The 18,858-nt window shown below is 33.9% G+C and overlaps 1 protein-coding gene across 1 annotated transcript in view; it reads left to right on the top strand.

Annotated features, from left to right (window-relative positions):
- Positions 1–18,858, top strand: part of LOC128998124 (uncharacterized) — a 156,846-nt gene that overhangs the window by 96,031 nt on the left and 41,957 nt on the right. The window contains exons 5-6 of the mRNA XM_054424123.1: positions 10,556–10,642; positions 12,212–12,411. Coding sequence (XP_054280098.1) covers positions 10,556–10,642; positions 12,212–12,411 — 287 coding nt within the window. The remainder of the gene's footprint in view (positions 1–10,555; positions 10,643–12,211; positions 12,412–18,858) is intronic.

Raw genomic sequence — 18,858 nt, 5'->3', positions numbered from 1 at the left:
AGAAGTGGTCGTCAAATTCCCCTCGCCTATTGCAAGCAGTTCCAGAAGATCATCGTGAGACACCTGTCTTTCTGCAAGATCCAGAGCAACCTAATTACTCCATCTTAGGACTACACTGGTCACCTACTACGGATTCCCACTCTTATCACTTGGATCTGCCCTCCGGCGCTTCTACTAAGCGTCAGCTACTCAGCAACATCACAAGGATTTACGACCCTGGTGGTTTTTTCTGTGACTTTGACATGGACTTCTTCAGAACTTCATGTTGGATACCTCATCCAACTTCAGGAGTCATCACCTCCCCTTCAGTGGCCCCTGGGACGCATCACCGCAACACATCCCGGAGACGATGGTATAGTGCGTGTAGTGGACGTGCGCACCAACCAGGGTACATATCGAAGGCCTGTTTCAAAGGTCTTCCCTCTTCCCATAGACTAAATGTCTTAGACATGCCGGCTTGTAGACAATCATTTGTTGAAGCCTACAATGCTTCAAGGCGGCCGGTATGTTCAGTACAGTTTTGTAAATAGGGTAATTAGTAATTTCATCATTAATCGTTAATTGTATTATCATTTAATTAACTGTGTGCATAGGTTTTTTAACATTCATTTGTATATTAGTTACTTATTTTAAGTCTGTAAAATGTACTCTACTCTACTCACACACACACACCACGGCAATTCCCCTCCCCCACATTCTCCTTAAAATCATACGATGCCTACGTCATATGGCGTGATCTATCTCTGTCTCTTTCCCTCTCATGGAAAATTCAAATTTCCCCACCATGATTTTACTCAGTTAGCGTCTAAAACCTTCCTCGATCGGACCTATGTGCCGCACCGCGCCGTTTGTCTGGCAATCTCTCGGTCTTTTGACCACCTCGTGGTGGAAGTGTCCCCACTTTAAAAACTATCTCTTAATCAGTGAATAATAGTACTAAATTTCCCATTTCGAAGTGTGTAGTGCATCTGAACTTCCAGATCTTCTTGTGTGTCCCTCTGGTGAGCTCACCCAATCCCCATTCCCCCTGTTACCTTCCAATGTTGGATTTTCTTATTGAAAGGTATGTGACATTGTTTTTTTCTACTCTCTATTAACTCTCATATCGAACAGTGAGTGATTGTCAAACATGATGTAATTCAGCAGTTTGTAATCGATTTATTTGTTTATTATTGTTATGTTTTAATGGTTGTTGCTGTGTTATGATTACAATGAGAAATCAATATTCACCTAACCAGTTGTTAAATTTTATTCATTATCGTTTGTAATCCAGTGTAACACATTCGATTTTACCACATTTTCTAAGCCTATTTGCCTATTTGCATTTTTAAAGCGTTTTAGGCCGCCAATATTCACAGGTTGGTTGTAAATAAATATCCAATACACCGAACGTTTTCATTGAACAATACCTTTAAAATAAAGGTTCACAACATGGGTTTCTGCGTTTTAAAATTTGGAGTTGCCCCATTTCTACCCTGAAAGAGGGAGAAGGCAAAGATTGGATTTTCTGTAAAATGCTATAAAAGTCATCATAATATAATGATATGTTGAAGTTCCAAAATGTTATCTTAAGCAGTTAAAATTTAATTTTTTGTGTGTTAAGACTTTTTCAACACTCTGTATATGTATGAATTTTAATGGATGATGATTTTGGATTCTGGGGACATCAAAACTAAAAAGTAAATCAGTCTCGGGTCTAGGTCTTACTATGAGACCTATGGCACTCATAGTACTCGGTACGGTTACTCAACGTTAATAGCTTATTTTCTATATAGGATATTCGTGAAGAACAGCTATTTTTTTATAATGTAATAAATATCATGTCAAATGCCCCAAACTGATGCTCGTCGAATTAATACAATACAAGTGACAAATGGAGACTATATTTTCACGCAAACGCTTGATACAATATCACATGAAATATGGCTTCATTATGTTTTACCAATTTGTTTTCGTTTTTACTTGTTATCATACAGATACCAATAGTTATAGAAAATAATGCGAATTTTTTAAAGTAGTAATTTTAATTAACTGTGTATATGGACGTCTGTGACGTAAATATTTCGTGCTGCATTAAACAAACGTTCAGCTATAAGTAAAATATGTCAAACATCAAAACTATCTGACTAAATATAAGATAAGTTATCACTATTATCTGATGGCTAATATATACGTAACAATGATTAATAAACATAATAAAACGTAACCATAAATCAGTCATATTAGTCATAATAGAAATTCTTCATTTATTACGGTGAATTGATGTAGGGATTTGGTATCACAAAACAATCACAACAGACAAAATAGTATAATAATAACTACTATAACAAAATAAATTGTATGAAAATATTAATTCCAATAAAGAAAAAAATCTAAAACAAACCATACAACAACTGATATATATATATATTATATTATAAAACGCTCAAGACACAGATAATACAAATTCCAGCAGTTTATTCATTCTTCTATACTGAATTAAATCATCAGCTCATCACTTCAACGAAATATGCAATTTAAATCTTAACAACATTTAGTCTAATGAGGTCGTACGAAAATTATTAATAAGATAAAACAAGACTTTTTTGTTGCATACATTGTTATGTAATTGACCTCTGACACATAGACGAGGTCATCGGTGACAACCCAGATCCCCTTGTGGGAATTTGTTACCAACATGTTACCGTGTATTCCATATCTCATCACAGAGGGATATATTGTTACAAAAATGACCTCTGACACATAGACAAGGTCATTAGTGACAACCCAAATACCCTTGTGGGAATTTGTTACCAACATGTTAACGTGTATTCCATATCTCATCACAGAGGGATATATTGTTACAAAAATGACCTCTGACACATAGACAAGGTCATCAGTGACAACCCAAATCCACTTGTGGGAATTTGTTATCAAAATGTTAACGTGTATTCCATATCTCATCACAGAGGGATATATTGTTACAAAAATGACCTCTGACACATAAACAAGGTCATCAGTGACAACCCTGATCCCCTTGTGGGAATTTGTTACCAACATGTTAACGTGTATTCCATATCTCATCACAGAGGGATATATTGTTACGAAAATGACCTCTGAGACATAGACAAGGTCATCGGTGACAACCCTGATCCCTTGTGGGATTTTCAACGTGTATTCCATATCTCATCACAGAGGGATATATTGTTACGAAAATGACCTCTGAGACATAGACAAGGTCATCGGTGACAACCCTGATCCCTTGTGGGATTTTCAACGTGTATTCCATATCTCATCACAGAGGGATATATTGTTACAAAAATGACCTTTGACACACAGATAAGGTCATCAGTGACAACCTAGATCCCCTTGTGGGAATTTGTTACTAACATGTCAACGTGTAAGATGTTAACGTATATTCCATATCTCATACAACAAGATATATTGCTACATAAATGACCACTGACACATAGACAAGGTTGTTACCAACTTGTCAAACTGCGTTCTATACCTTACCACAGAGTGATATATTGTTACACAAATAATATCTGACACATAGACAAGGTCATCGGTAACAATCAAGATTTCCTCTGTACAGAGATAATTTAAACTTAAAATTTGTATTATCTATAAGCATGAAAGGTGTTTGTTGTCAATCAATATTTTTTTTGCTATTCAGTCTGTGACAAATGCATTGATATTTTGAAAATTACATTAATAAACTTAAGGTTAGTTAAAAATGTTGTTAATGTATCTTCTTTATCTTTGTGATTGTACTTTAAAATTTATCTACAGACTTATAACTATTTCGATGTAATACATTAGTATATTGTTTATAACAAACTAATAGAGAATTTTGTTTAAGGGTTCTAGGTCCTAATTTTTTATACTGAATCTCTTATTTTATATCTTTCCAAACACATTGTTTTATGACAGGCGTTCCTCAACCAATCTCTTAAAGGAAAGTGAGAAAAACTAACAGCAAATAACCCTTTCGCTATACTTATTTCTTACTGCCTGAACAGTAACAACAGGTTGTTTTATGATAAGTGCTTGAAAACTAATCTCGTTACGCAAAACGTGGATAGTTAACCCAAATTGACCTTTAATTAAATTTTTTATTCCTTAACAGTGATTAGGAGTGTGGCATTTAATACTGTCTATAAAACACGAATCGTTTAAACTCATGTTTTAAACGTGAGTTTCCTAATTTGTACTTTCTTTATGGAATTAGGCATGCTGTTATCATTTAAAAATAAAAACTGATTATTGTAAACCCCCCCGTATTTCTCATAAGTAATAATGGTCAAGTATGAATTAGAAGAACCACGTTTTGTAAACATCAAAATGCGGGACAGAGCCTCGCGAAATAATTAGCTTAATTAAACTAATGCTCAAAACGTAAGGTAACACAGTCCCAATTAAAATGGATACAGTGTGCACACAACTCTGCATTTTAAGTACACTAACTTGGTGAAGTTTAACTAGAGAGAAATATTTAACAGATTTAGATACATTATAAGGTTGTGAATCGTCATTATTACTTTGTGGGCTAGGTGCAGTTACTAAAATATTAATCTTAGTATTGAAAATCTAACTAAAAAAAGAGCAAAAATGATTGTAAACTCCGAATACAGTTAATAAGAAAAATAAAATCCGTCTTTGTTAAAGTATAACTCCAAAAAGCGTTTGAGTTAATTTTAAAGATAGCGGTATCTATGTATGATTCGCAAAACCAATGTTTTGAAGTAAACATTTTATATATTACACTGTTTAGTTTAAACAGCTTGTGAGAAAAGGAAGGGGCTTTCATTACACTATAGGTACAGCTATTTTTGCGTGTGTTTAAGAAGATTACAATTTGATTTTAGCTTGTCTTTATTGGTTACCCAACACATTAAACAACCAAGTTTTCATACCGAACCATATCCGAATTTGTATCTATTTGGAGGATAACCACATGTTATTCTAAAAGCAAGTTACCTATCTGCAGACAAAAACATAAATACAGGGTGTCCCGGAACTCTCTACCAATATTTTAGGGCATTGTTTCTGGGTAAGAAACATATCTAAATATCATATTTAAATTGTCCGGAAGTCCTTATTTATTCAGATAGCCGCCATTTTGTTTTTTTCACTTATTATTTTTTCCTGAAAATTGGTTAAACATATGAAGTTGAAACTTTGCACAAACATTTTGACAACTAGACAAAGCTACAAAAAAATTATGACGATTTTTTTCAAATTCATAAAACAAAATGGCGGTTGTTTAAAATTTTGTTTCTCTAATTACTCGAAAACCGTTGATTTTACAAAAATGTTACAAGAATAACTTTTTTAAGGCAATTTTATATCAAATCGATCGACACCTTATTCTTTAAGATCGGACGAGTATTAACTGAGATATGGCAGTTTTAGTGATACGTGACCGCTTTCAGCAGGCGCTGCAACTAATATCCAGCGGTCACGTATCACTAAAACTGCCATATCTCAGTTAATACTCGTCCGATCTTAAAGAATACGGTGTCGATCGATTTGTTATGAAATTGCCTTAAAAAAGTTATTCTTGTAAAACTTTTGTAAAATTAACGGTTTTCGAGTAATTTAAGAAACAAAATTTTAAACAGCCGCCATTTTGTTTTATGAATTTGAAAAAGTCGTCACAATTTTTTTGTAGCTTTGTCTAGTTGTCATAAATTTTTTTGCAAAGTTTCAACTTCGCATGTTTAACCAATTTTCAGAAAAAAATAATAAGTGAAAAAAACAAAATGGCGGCTATCTGAGTAACTAAGGACTTCCGGACAATTTAAATATGATATTTGAATATGTTTCTTACCCAGGAACAATGCCCTAAAATATTGGTAGAGAGTTCTGGGACACTCTGTATAAACATTTTTAGGTTTTTTTTTATCTTCTCCCAAATTGCAATTTATTTTTTATAAGTTTTCGTACCAACAATCCCAGCCATGCAAAAATAACTTCCATAATCTTATTATGCTTAAATAATATATATATGTCTGTGTATCATAATACACAGACATCGTCAATAGTAAACACAAAATAACAGTATTTTCATAAACAATCACATATGACTAGCTTTCCTTTTGGAAAAATACTAGTAGCCCTTATTGTGACTTATTAATTAAATTAAGGAAACATTTCTTGTTGAAATGTACATATGAGATTCATGTATTGATTTCAACAAAAACCCTTTTAATCGCTTGATCTTTAACATAATTTCAAATAATTAATATTTTAAAGTTAACATTTGTCATACATAATTTTGTCTATATTCCTCAAAAGCAATTGCTGAAACCAGGGTGAATTTCACTAGGATAAAGGCCCAAAAATGCATTCCCTGGTGATGACACATTAAAATAACTTCAAGCAATAGAGTGTTGCAAAGTTAAGAACGTTTATAGCCAAGTTTCCAATTGCTTTTGAAATGAAGCTTGATTTCCATCAGTTTGATTTGTTTAGGAACTCATATTCGCAACAGTCGTATGCTGGTGACATTTATGGCACCCATTATGTGGGAATGGACTGTTATCCACAAAGTCTACTGTAAATAAATGTTTTATTGTTTCAATAAATGGTAATGCTTATGTATGCATGTTCTATCTTAATTTTGATAAAACCATAGTCAATTACATATTAAAACCAACGGAATCAGTCAACATTCTATTGGGTATGATGGGGATTAAAGTTTTTAATTGAAGGAAATCAAAACTAAACCTATTTTATAAATCCCTTTACAATCGTGAATGTTGATACAGTATAAGCGAATACATACATTTTAATTGGCAATTTACTTTTATTTACAATCCATAAGAACAGCAACACTTGACAAACAATCAAAATGTTATGTTTAGCCGACTATTATTACTCTGTAGCGAAATTACTTGTTAAACGAGGTTGTGTGTAAAAGAATTTCCAGGAAGCTCGAAAAATCTCAGCGGGCTAGTAAAAACAACAACAGCTTGTTTAATGGATTACCCAAAAACATTAGCCTATTTCTTTACATAAAGATTTTCCGGAGTTAAAATGATTCTTTCTCTTAGCAATTAAAATGTGATAAATATTTTGAAACTATCACAATTTACCTTATAACTAAATAAATCATATCTTCAGTATTGCGAATGAATAGAATGACCCAGGTACATATAAAGTTTTAGTTTTAGTTTTAATTAGGTGATTAACTGTTCCTTTCTATTTAATTTTGATAAGTAAAGAATATTAATCACAGCAACAAGCTATTATGATATAATTTACAGTAATCATAGTAAGACTTATCTCAAAACACACAAATTAAAGTGGCCAAATTTTGCCACAATTTAAACTAAGATTAATCATGTTAGGATACAAGCCAATTAACAGTATTTATTGTAATAGTATTTATTATTAATACATTAAAGACATATTAGTACCCAGGTTCGGTCTTTTAAAAAATATTGTTTTAACAGACTCTAGAAGCATTATAAGATTATAAATAGTTATTTGTGCAACTAGTGAGAAAAGTGAGCAATTGACTCACTCGAGAGAAATCCTTACTCACTCGCCGTGGAATGGTTTCTCGAGTGAGGCAATTGTACTTTGAACTCGAGTTGCACATTATACTTTTCCTACAGTTACCATAAAACAAATAAATTTGTGAAGAAACATAACCTATTTTTACACAGAAGTGAACTTTTAATATAACATTTAATGTGAAGTGACAAATACAACAGTACAACAGCTGACCAGCTGATTTACAACCAGTGCTGCCAACGTATTTCGCGCGCATACGACGTTGCCTGCATGTTACGCGCTCACTATTTCGTGCCTTCACGTTGCAAATCTGGAGTGAGACAAAGTAATTAGAGTGAGACAATGTTAACATTGTCTCACTGATGAGCGAATTGGCCACTTTGCTTTCTCAAATCAGTGGGAGAACATGTACATTGTTAGGTAACTGTAGGAAAAGGTATTTTTTCATGGCTCGAAATGTTGGTACAGTACTAATACTTTTAACAAGTAATTTGTTTGCATTTTGGGAGAAAAAAAACTAACTTTATCGAACAAAGTACAAATTCTAAATTTCAGGGTAATTGTTTGAAAATCTGTATACAACACGGACTTATGTCACGGTACAATACTGCGATTGCTCATTAATTACTACAGTATTTGACAAAGAGCAAACTGATAAAATCAATAGCAGTGTCTATGTCCATAGTGCATTACCTCACCACATCATACGAACTAAACTGTAACGTTTACGAAACAAGTAAAAATACCCCGCCTCAGCAAACCTGCAGAGTAAGCTAACTTCAATTTGTCTGATTAGATTTTAACTAACATTTTTCCATTAACAAGTCCTATTCATCCCCTCTTTAAGTGAAATTATATTTAACGAGGACTTAAGTTTGCTGCTACAGGGAAGGGAATAGTATTTTTCATTACTAGGGGGAAAAAGTGGCATTTTCCGTCGAGAAATATATAGTGAAATATATGCACGAAAATTGAGCATTTCAATGTTTTAATGGTACAAATTTGGAAAAGACTTGAAAACACACAACATAAAACACAAACATAAAACTTTGAACCAATAGTGTTTTTGGCCTCTAGGATCATCAACAAGGTAAATCAGCCCCAGGTCTTTCCGTGCTGCCTACGCTAATAGCTGTTTTCCCTGTAGGTAAATTCGTAAAATGGCTGTAAATCGAGATAAATTAAAGGATTATAGTAAAAAAATAATGACTAGACACATAAAGGCTTGTTTTAAAGTGTTTGACCGTCAATTGAGAGAAACATTTGGGAAATATATCTTTGCCCGTTCCTGAAAGCCTCTTAAATGTAAGGAAAGAACAATAATAGTCTCGCCTTATATCCTTAGTTTAGGTTTAACACAAGTAACTAATAAAGAGTAAATAATAGAATATCACAAAGATTACCCTATAAACTAGATATTCAACCATGTTCAGAAAAGTCCAAAAATATTTAGAGATTATTAGTGATAAACCTGTTTGAAATTATGGGGTAAAGTTTTGTCACCAGAAGTTGTTTTAAAGATATTCCCTAAATCTGTTTCAGATAGGAAACGCAAAGTCTTACCCCAAACCAACTTAAAAGTGTCTCTTTTATAGTTGAAAGCATTTCGATGTAGCCAAGCAGTGATGTGATTTATGACTGAACGGTATTGATTTAATTCCATATAATACATTGACGGTATATAGTGTGACACAGAACATTAGCATTGTGTATACAGGGTGATTGATATAAGTGTGCCAGCCGTTTTATTCGAAAACTATAAGAGATATCAAAAAAAGTTAAATGGTAAGTGCCTTGGATTTTTTATTTAAAAAATTGTTGTCAAGTCAAAAAAATTATTTTAGCCGCCATTTTTCCAATATGGCCGCCAACATTGATTTTTCTTACGGAACACCCTGTATTTTATTATGTATCCTGGTAGAAAAATTGATTTTAAGACGATTTTATTCTTGTCATTTTTTTCATAACCCTAACCGTTTCAAAGATAATAATGGTTTAAGTTGTGAAATTTTGAATGGTGGAAAGCCTTTATCGAAACTCTTTCTCATGCAGAAATTTCAAAACTTTAACCATTATTATCTTTGAAACGGTTAGGTTTATGAAAAAAATGACAAGAATAAAATGGTCTTAAAATTACTTTTTCTACCAGAATACATAATAAAATACAGGGTGTTCCGTAAGAAAAATCAATGTTGGCGGCCATATTGGAAAAATGGCGGCTAAAATAATTTTTTGACTTGACAAAAATTTTTTAATAAAAAATCCAAGGCACTTACCATTTAACTTTTTTTGATATCTCTTATAGTTTTCGAATAAAACGGCTGGCACACTTATATCAATCACCCTGTATATTAGAGCACATTAATCATATCATTTTCCTAAGTTATAATTCAGTAAACCAAATTATATTAGTCATACCTAATTCCACAAACAGAGTAGTTTTATTTTAAATCTGTAACTTTCAAAGCCAATACACTTTGGTTGCCATTTAAACATATTTGGATACAAATTTCATGAAAACGGATGGGTTTATAACATTTTTCAAGTATTTCAAAATTATGTTACTGTAGGTTTGATAGACCTAGAGTCGTAACGGTTTCTTCCTTGTCATCTAATTATTAATAAATACCAAAGTTTTTAGCATAACATAGATTTTTGCCTTTTGTAAATTCGCTTGTAACATCAATAAATGGCAAATAACAGCAAATACCTCTAAAATATTGATCCTATTTTATTCGACCGCTTTCATATCTGTTGGAGTAGGCTAATGTGAAAGAATACCATCAATACTTACTGTAAAGGTAATCAACTACAAAGTGCAACGTGGGAATCTTTCACTGTATATAAATGTACCTTATTGCTATCCCATTGAGAATCCGAGTGATTTCCCTCAATTATTTTCATGACAACTAACTCAATGCATGTGTATAAAGATTGTAATGTAAGTAAAATTTTACCATGGAAATATTATCAACATTATAAATTATAATTAAATACTTACATTCAATTATTTTAAAAACTGTTTAAAGTTTCTCATTATATTTTTCAGATCTTATATCGATGCAAAAGAGCAGTGCTCGAGTTTTCAGTGATGTGAATGGCCACCGCGAAGGTCATATTGAAAACAAACACCAAGGTAAGTAAGTGTAAATATATTCGGCGCTAAAACCTGAAGACGAAGACACTGATTTCTTTGAGCTGATATACATTTCGATTAAAGTACTCGTGTACAAAATAATATAGAGTTAGAATTTGATTTTCTCTTAATGGACATACACACTTATTTTAACCTCAATATGTGTGTCAGTATGTGTGCCTCAATATGTGTGGGGTCATTTAGTCAAAGATATATTACAGCGTTAATAAAGAGCTGCAAAACAATCGTTTGGAAATAAATTGTTTTATTGTGCTAATGCAAGTTTAGCAGTTCTAGTAGATATAAGCTACCGTTATATATGAGAATTATTACATTTTATCTCAATGAAGTGAGGAGATACGTTGTTTTTGTAAGGATTAAAACCCAAATATGTCCCCCTCTTTATGTGGAGGCGTATTCCGTTACTGGTTATGCAACTCTGCTAATAAATCATATCAAAGGTTTTATAAAATTAAATAAAACATTAAATAACATTAAATATCAACATTAAATAAAATTAAAATTCATTTTCATAGCCCCAGGATTGCGTAATATGACATATAATGGTTAAAACATACTTCGTCAGACAATCCTTAACATGTAGTGTCGATGTTGCTACATATGTTTCGGTGGTTATTTACTGATCTCCGCCATCGTCAGGCAAACAAAAGGATCTACTTGATGTGTCGTCAGAATGAATAAATAAAACACAAAAACGAAAATGATAGGCCTATCATTTTCGTTTTTGTGTTTTGTAAAATGTGTGTTTTATTTATTCATTCTGACGACACATCAAGTGGATCCTTTTGTTTGCCTGACGATGGCGGAGATCAGTAAATAACCACCGAAACATATGTAGCAACATCAACACTACGTTAAGGATTGTCTGACGAGGCAACATTAAATAGTTTTGTTTTTAGGTTGGTTTGATAGCGATAAGCATAATGTAATTTTCTTAGAAAAAATAACCGTTTGTTTACGTGTACAGCAGAATTAAAACACACATTTAAATGTTTAACTTGATGAGACATTTAAAATCATTGACGCAGTTTTAAGACACGATCATTTTTTTTACAAAACGGTTTTGGTAAATATATAGTAAACAGTTAATTAAGCATTTTCTATAAAGACTACAATATTTTTTAGCCAGTGTTAAGTATTGTAAAAACCCATATCCTTTAGATAATATTAACCAAAACTATTATAACACCTATCACAAATATAAAAATATATAATATTTTTTATAGGTATTATAGTATGTGTTTGGCAATATTATGAAAATTAAATAATTATTCTACCAAAACTTAATATGGTCCGAATCACATTCCAATTAAAGGAGATTGGGAAAGCTATGGGATTCTGACCGTGAAAGAATATAGTAAGTACGCAAATTTAACAATAAATAAATGGGTGGTTACATGAAGCTTTGAGGGTTTAAGTACCAGAAGCACAAAAACCTTACATTTTTACGAGTGTACTAAAAAAAACTACAAAATAATTAATTGTTTTAGGTATATCTGCATTATCTAGTCTAGCAGGATTCAACTTATTTATGGAACATTGTTTCAGTGAGCCAGAACGGCAAGAAGGTAGAGACGGTGGAAATAGTGGCTGATTCCAAACAAGAGCCAGGGGCTACGCCCGCGACTCACGTTCACGCGGAGGTGGAGGTCCCCGCCATAGGCATCCACCGAAGCTTCGACTCTGGCTCTGCTTCTGCAGATAAGCGAAAAATGCAGATGTCCAGACCCGAACAGGACGAGAACATGGTTGGTAGTCTAAAGATAAATTTAGAGTTAGATTAAATTTCATGAATACAGAAATAGTGTAAATAGTCACCAACTGGTTTTAACCCAATGGAGGAGTGATTAAATTATTTGATGTTTTTGAATATTTATTTTATGAAGTATGTGTTAGTTTAATCCACTACTACTACTGGTGATGAAAGCCATATGACAAAGATAACTTTTGGCGCACCATCATGATTGTCATTGGACAAATTAGAAAGTATATCTCGGTCATAATGGCCTACACTTTGAATGACATGAAGGGAATGTTACGTTTCATGCTAAAACTTAAATAAGACACTGTCTGAAGAGCCTTGGGTATATTTGGAGCTGTGACAGGCGCTTCGTGTGTTGTGTATTACGAAATGGTGACCTGTGAAAGCCTTTTGTGAGGGTAAGGTTTCTTTCGTTGTATTATAAGTAATAGAGGTAATTTATCACTTAGCTTAAAAGGTCTCTGGGATCTTATAAAATGCAAAAATCAAGGTATTACGAAGGTTAGTATTTGTGACTAGTTCAGCTGCTATTGAAAAGTTTTCTATGAGTATACAAGCCTTTCAATTAAACATCATCGTAAGTATGACTTAAACAAAAAATCATAGAATTAACAGAAGGATTGCTTTTTATTTCAAACAAACTAACCACAACTTTAAGAATATACATTATTTTGGTGACCCAATTACACTAACGAAAACAGTAAAACGAGAATCTTAAGGTATTCCTGTTTAGATAACTTGGAAACTAACTTATCCCTAACCACGGAAACATCTCTTACCAAGAAAACTACTTTAGAATTTCATATTCAGGTTGTAATTCAACCGACTCTAGCTTTGTAAATCTAGAACACAATTCACATTGAGTCTTAATCGGTGTGTTATATCGTATGGTTTCTTCAACCAGTACTCAGAGTTGGTTCCAGCTTAAACCCCATGCACAACGCAATTGCCTTTGTTGTTATTTTACAAAAGTCTCGATCTCACCTAAAGTTTAAAACGAAAGCCTATTAGTTTCAAACTTCATGCATACCGTGAAGTTTAGGCGATCCACCGAAAAGTAGAAATAGAAGTATTTATTGACTAAAATGCCACGCCACAGTTACATGATAAAACGTCTACCTCAGTAGGTACTGTGAGAGGAACACTCCATGTGAGTGAATAATATATATTTATTATACAAAACTAAAAATGCTGATTAATTTTAAAAACTTAACTTTGAATATATTTTGACAATTTGGTATCCAAAAGCTCTTAATAATAACATTGCATACCATTCTCACCATTATTGGAAAATATAATGGCCATATTTTGTTGGACCTCAATCTTACGAACAAAGGAGATTCGTTCTAACAGAAGCAGAATTCTTGGCAGCCTTCAACGGTCTAATCGGTATCACAAAGAGCTTTTGCGTGGGTTCCTTGTGAATATCCAGCAAGCTGAATTAAAGTAGCCTATTCATCCTAGTTCTTACTTTAGACGTGGGAGTCTCTAGGTGGCTTTTTGAGGAAAAAATCAAAGTAAAATACCATTGCTTTACCGACCTTTATTGCAAGATATTATTGAGGTTCCTAATCGGTGCTTCTCTGAGAGTAGGGGTGGCGGCGATTGCGGACAAAATTGATACTGCGCATGATCAGCTGACGTAGGTGTTTATATTAATATTAAATTAATTATGGATAAAAAGTGTTGGCTTGACCGGGGATGGAACTCCAATCTTTTAGATGGTTGTCGGGGTCGTTAGCTACTGAGCCACGACGCTAGTTTTAGGTATTGAGTTTATAGTGGTAAATGACACCTTAACTTACATATACAGGGTGTGTAAATATTGGTTGGAGGTCTATGGGTTATTTCCGGTAGTGTGAGGTTTGCGGGTTCGATTTTAACCTATCACAAAACATGTCATTACCGGTTAACGAGTTTGATTCTTTGTAAAAAAAACATTTAATTTTATTTTATTTTACATATATATGCTTTAGTGTATAACAAATGAAAAAAAATTATAATTCACGTATCTAATGTTAGAAACAGCTGAAAGAAGGCTTAAGCGGAACTTTACCGTCGAGTATAAAAACGGCCTTTGTAAAGGCCACCAAATGTTGAACGTTATATAGACATTTCATGGATGTTATGTATATTTGGGGTGTCTAACGGAGTAACGGGAGTGTGTAAATGTTTTTTCCTAGCGGTTGATTGTGTAAGAAGCTGTGTATGAGCCAGAAGTTCACGGGTTCGATCCTAACTATTCACCAAATACCAATTACCTGTCATCAAACGTTTCATTTTTGGTTGGGGTGTTTTTTGTAAGGTGTTGTATCATAGTGGGAGTAGTGTGAGTCCTTGATCTCAGAGGTTTGCGGGTTGAATCCTAACTATTCGCTAAATACTAAGTAACTGTCACCGAACCTTTCATTTTCGGTTGGGGTGTTTTTTGTATAGTGTTGTAACGTAGTGGGAGTAGTATGAGTCCTTGATCTCAGAGGTTCTCGGGTTCGATCCTTACCAATCACCATACGTTTCATTTCCGCTTGGGATGTTTTTGGTATAGTGTTGTATTGTTGTGGGAGGAGTTTGGGTAGTTGATCTCAGAGGTTTGCGGGTCCGATCCCTACCAACCACCAACTGCTTCCCTTCTGGTTAGGGTGATATTTTGAGTTTTAGTATCGTAGTAGGAGTAGTTACTGTAACTTGTTTAGAATGTGGACCTATGATCCTGGAGGTTTATGAGTTCGATCCTTACCAATCACCAATCGTGTCATTCCCGGTTGGGGTGTTTTCTTTTGTTGGTATGGTGATGTATTATAGTTAACCTTTTGTATATGAACCTATGGTCCCAGAGGTTGAAGAGTTCGATCCTTACTAACCAATCAACTGCTTCCCTTTTTGTCAGGTTGATATTTTTATTTTTAGTATGTTGTTGTAATGTAACGGGAGTAGCGTGAGTCCTTTATCTCAGAGGTTCACGGGTTTGACCCTTACCAATCACCAAACGTGTCATTTCCGGTTGGGGTGATATTTTGAGTTTCAGTATGGTATTGTGTTATAGTTCACCGTTTGTATATGAGCCTATGGTCCCAGAGGTTCTCGGGTTCGATCCTTACCAATAACCAAATGTTTAATTTCCGGTTGGAATGTTTTTGGTATAGTGTTGTATTGTAGTAGGAGTAGTGTGAGTCCTTGATCCTAGAGGTTCACAGGTTCGACTCTAACCAACCGCAAAACATGTTATTTCCTGTTGGGTTAGCGCTAGAGGTTTACAGGTTCAATTCTAACCCGATTGGAGAGGTTCACGGATTTGATCCTAACCTGATTGGGTTGGTTAACGGGTTCAATTCAAACCCGATTGGATTGGTTAACGATTTCGATTTTAACCCGATTGGGTTAGTTTTAGAGGTTCATGGGTTCGATTCTAACCCGGTTGGGTTAGTTTTAGAGGTTAACGGGTTCGATTTTAATCCGATTGGGTTAGCGCTGTAGGTTCACGGGTTCAATTCTATCCCGGTTGGGTTAGTTAACGGGTTCGATTTTAACCCGAATGGGTTAGTTTTAGAGGTTCACGGGTTCAATTCTAACCTGATTGGGTTAGTTTTAGAGGTTCTCGAGTTGGATCTTAACTCGGTTGGGTTGGTTAATGGGTTCGATTCTAACCTGATTGGGTTAGTTTAAGAGGTTCACGGGTTCAATTCTAACCTGATTGGGTTAGTTTTAGAGGTTCACGAGTTGGATCTTAACTCGGTTGGGTTGGTTAATGGGTTCGATCCTAACCTGATTGGGCTAGTTTTAGAGGTTCACGGGTTCAATTCTAACCTGATTGGGTTAGTTTTAGAGGTTCACGAGTTGGATCTTAACTCGGTTGGGTTGGTTAATGGGTTCAATCCTAACCTGATTGGGTTAGTTTTAGAGGTTCACGAGTTGGATCTTAACTCGGTTGGGTTGGTTAATGGGTTCGATCCTAACCTGATTGGGTTAGTTTTAGAGGTTCACGAGTTCGATTTTAACCCGGTTCGGTTAGTTTTAGAGGTTAACGGGTTCAATTCTAATTCGACTGGGTTGGTTAAGTGGTTTGACCCTATCCTGATTGGTTTAGTTTTAGAGGTTCACGAGTTGGATTTTAACTCGGTTGGGTTGGTTAATGGGTTTGATCTTAACCTGATTGGGTTAGTTTTAGAGGTTCACGAGTTCGATTCTAACTTGGTTGGGTTGGTTAACGGGTTCGATACTAACCTGATTGGGTTAGTTTTAGAGGTTCACGAGTTCGATTTTAATCTGATTGGGTTAGTTTTAGAGGTTCACGGGTTCAATTTTTACCCGGTTGGGTTAGTTTTAGAGGTACACGGGTTCAATTTTAACCCGGTTGGGTTAGTTTTAGAGGTTAACGGGTTCAATTTTAATCCTATTGGGTTAGCGCTGTAGGTTTATGGGTTCGATTCTAACCTGATTGGGGTTAGCTCAGAGGTTTATGGGTCCGATACTTAGCTGATTACATGATCTTGTATATGTGATATAACCTCTGTTTTCCCACCAAGTAACATAACCTCACTTTATGTTTTACTCTGAGTTGTATCAGTTGTTATAGTTTACAAATTCTCCACCAGGTTGCAGCTCCAGCGTCTTTCCAACTACTGTTAAAGCTTAGCTGATCACGTGACCTTGTATTGTATATGCATACGTAACATAACCTCACTTTTTACCTAAACAAGTTTATTAATTCATTACTGGAGTGCTAAGTGTCGATGGTATTTAATTTAAAATAACAAGTCCATAGTAATGAATGTATAAAACATACTTTATATAAGATTCACTATAATGGTTACTATACTGTTAATTCTATATATGGGTGTATTAAATGTTTGATGTCTAACTATGCTCTGTATAGTTCTTAATATGCAAGATAAATTGCTTTCCTGCTAACTGTTCTCTCTAAATAACATAACCTCACTGTATGTATCTGTAACATAACCTCACTTGTGCAAGTAGGAACTGTCATAGGCTTTCCCACCAACTGTTACCGCTAAGTGACCTAACCTCACTTTTTCGCCAAAATCGTAATGCATACGTATCATAACCTCACTTTTTACCAAAACAAGTCTATTAATTTACACTGGAGCGCTAGTGTCGACGAAACATGCCTTGAGCTATTTATATTGATGTATTGAATAACATAATACCTAGTAAAAATGATTCTATAGTAATGATAACCTTACTTAAACGATTTTATCAACGGAAATTTTTAATAACCTACCCGTATCTCTGTAACTTGTAATTTATCTATTAAACGGATTACATTAATGTATTAAAACTTAAGCACCGTACTTTCACTATTACATGTACTGTATTCTAATACATCCAACTAATATACCATCACATTTGTAGAGTGTTGTTTATCCGATATACGAGTGACGTCATCTTTTTGGCATAACACCTGTTGATAGCTACTTTTGCATGTAAACATATTTATGTACTACCTTAACTCAGAGGTACTGGGTTTAAAACCCTATCAGTTACCGATTGTTTTATATCCGGTTGGGGTAATACTTGAATAATGGTAGTGTAATATGTCCCCACCAAATTAATCAGCTTTAATGTAATGCCATATATCAGAACAAGTTTATTGTAAAATCTGAAGTTTGTTTAGTTAGAACACCGGAGCACTAGTGTGTATGACATTTGGACCGCATTTAGCAGAAGGGAACCAACCCACAAAATTAAATGTTTTGAGATATTGTTTGTTTTGTATTTAGGAAATCAATCTGTGTAAAAAAAAATTTTGTTTCGCTCATCAAAACGACATTAATATTAAAAAAAAAAACACAATTTTGTTTGGATTAGAATCCTGTGTATGAATTTCGAAGAAAAGAACCAACATTGGTTCCACAAAAATACTCAATTTAGATTTTTGGAGAAAGGAACTAATCCACTTTAGTTCTGTCCTTACATGTACATGTTACATCCTTACCCATATATCTATTTCAGCAGAAAGGAACCAACCCTAAAACCAGCTGCTACTAGAACAGCTGATGTTTTGTGTGTTGATGGAACCATTGACTGTCTATGATGGAGCTGTTTGTTGACTAATTTGTTTTAACTAATATTTCTTAATCAAACAAATTTTATATTTATATAAGAAGAAGTTTAATTGTATGAAATAAAATACAATGTTATTGTTATGTAGGCCTTATAACAGAATGGTTTTTGAACCGTTGGCCAATGTGTATGTGCATAGATTGTTTATTTAACTTTTGTAGTTGTAAGTACCAAGCCTATTGTGATGCTTGTGAAACTAATTTAAAAATGGCAGAATTGCATAATAAATATTATGTAATACAATATTTATTTTTTATCGTAATTGTTTCTTTAATTTGAACCTTTAAAAGATACTGTTTTTAAGAATACATTAACCAAAATTATAAAAACAGCAAGAACTTTTTATATTATT

The sequence above is a fragment of the Macrosteles quadrilineatus genome, unplaced genomic scaffold, assembly GCF_028750875.1.
Source record: "Macrosteles quadrilineatus isolate MER2022 unplaced genomic scaffold, UCM_ALF_1.0 Scaffold_7__1_contigs__length_78375512, whole genome shotgun sequence".
Lineage (NCBI taxonomy): Eukaryota > Metazoa > Arthropoda > Insecta > Hemiptera > Cicadellidae > Macrosteles > Macrosteles quadrilineatus.
Note: the sequence above shows the minus strand (reverse complement) of the source record. Positions and strands in the feature narration are given on the sequence as shown.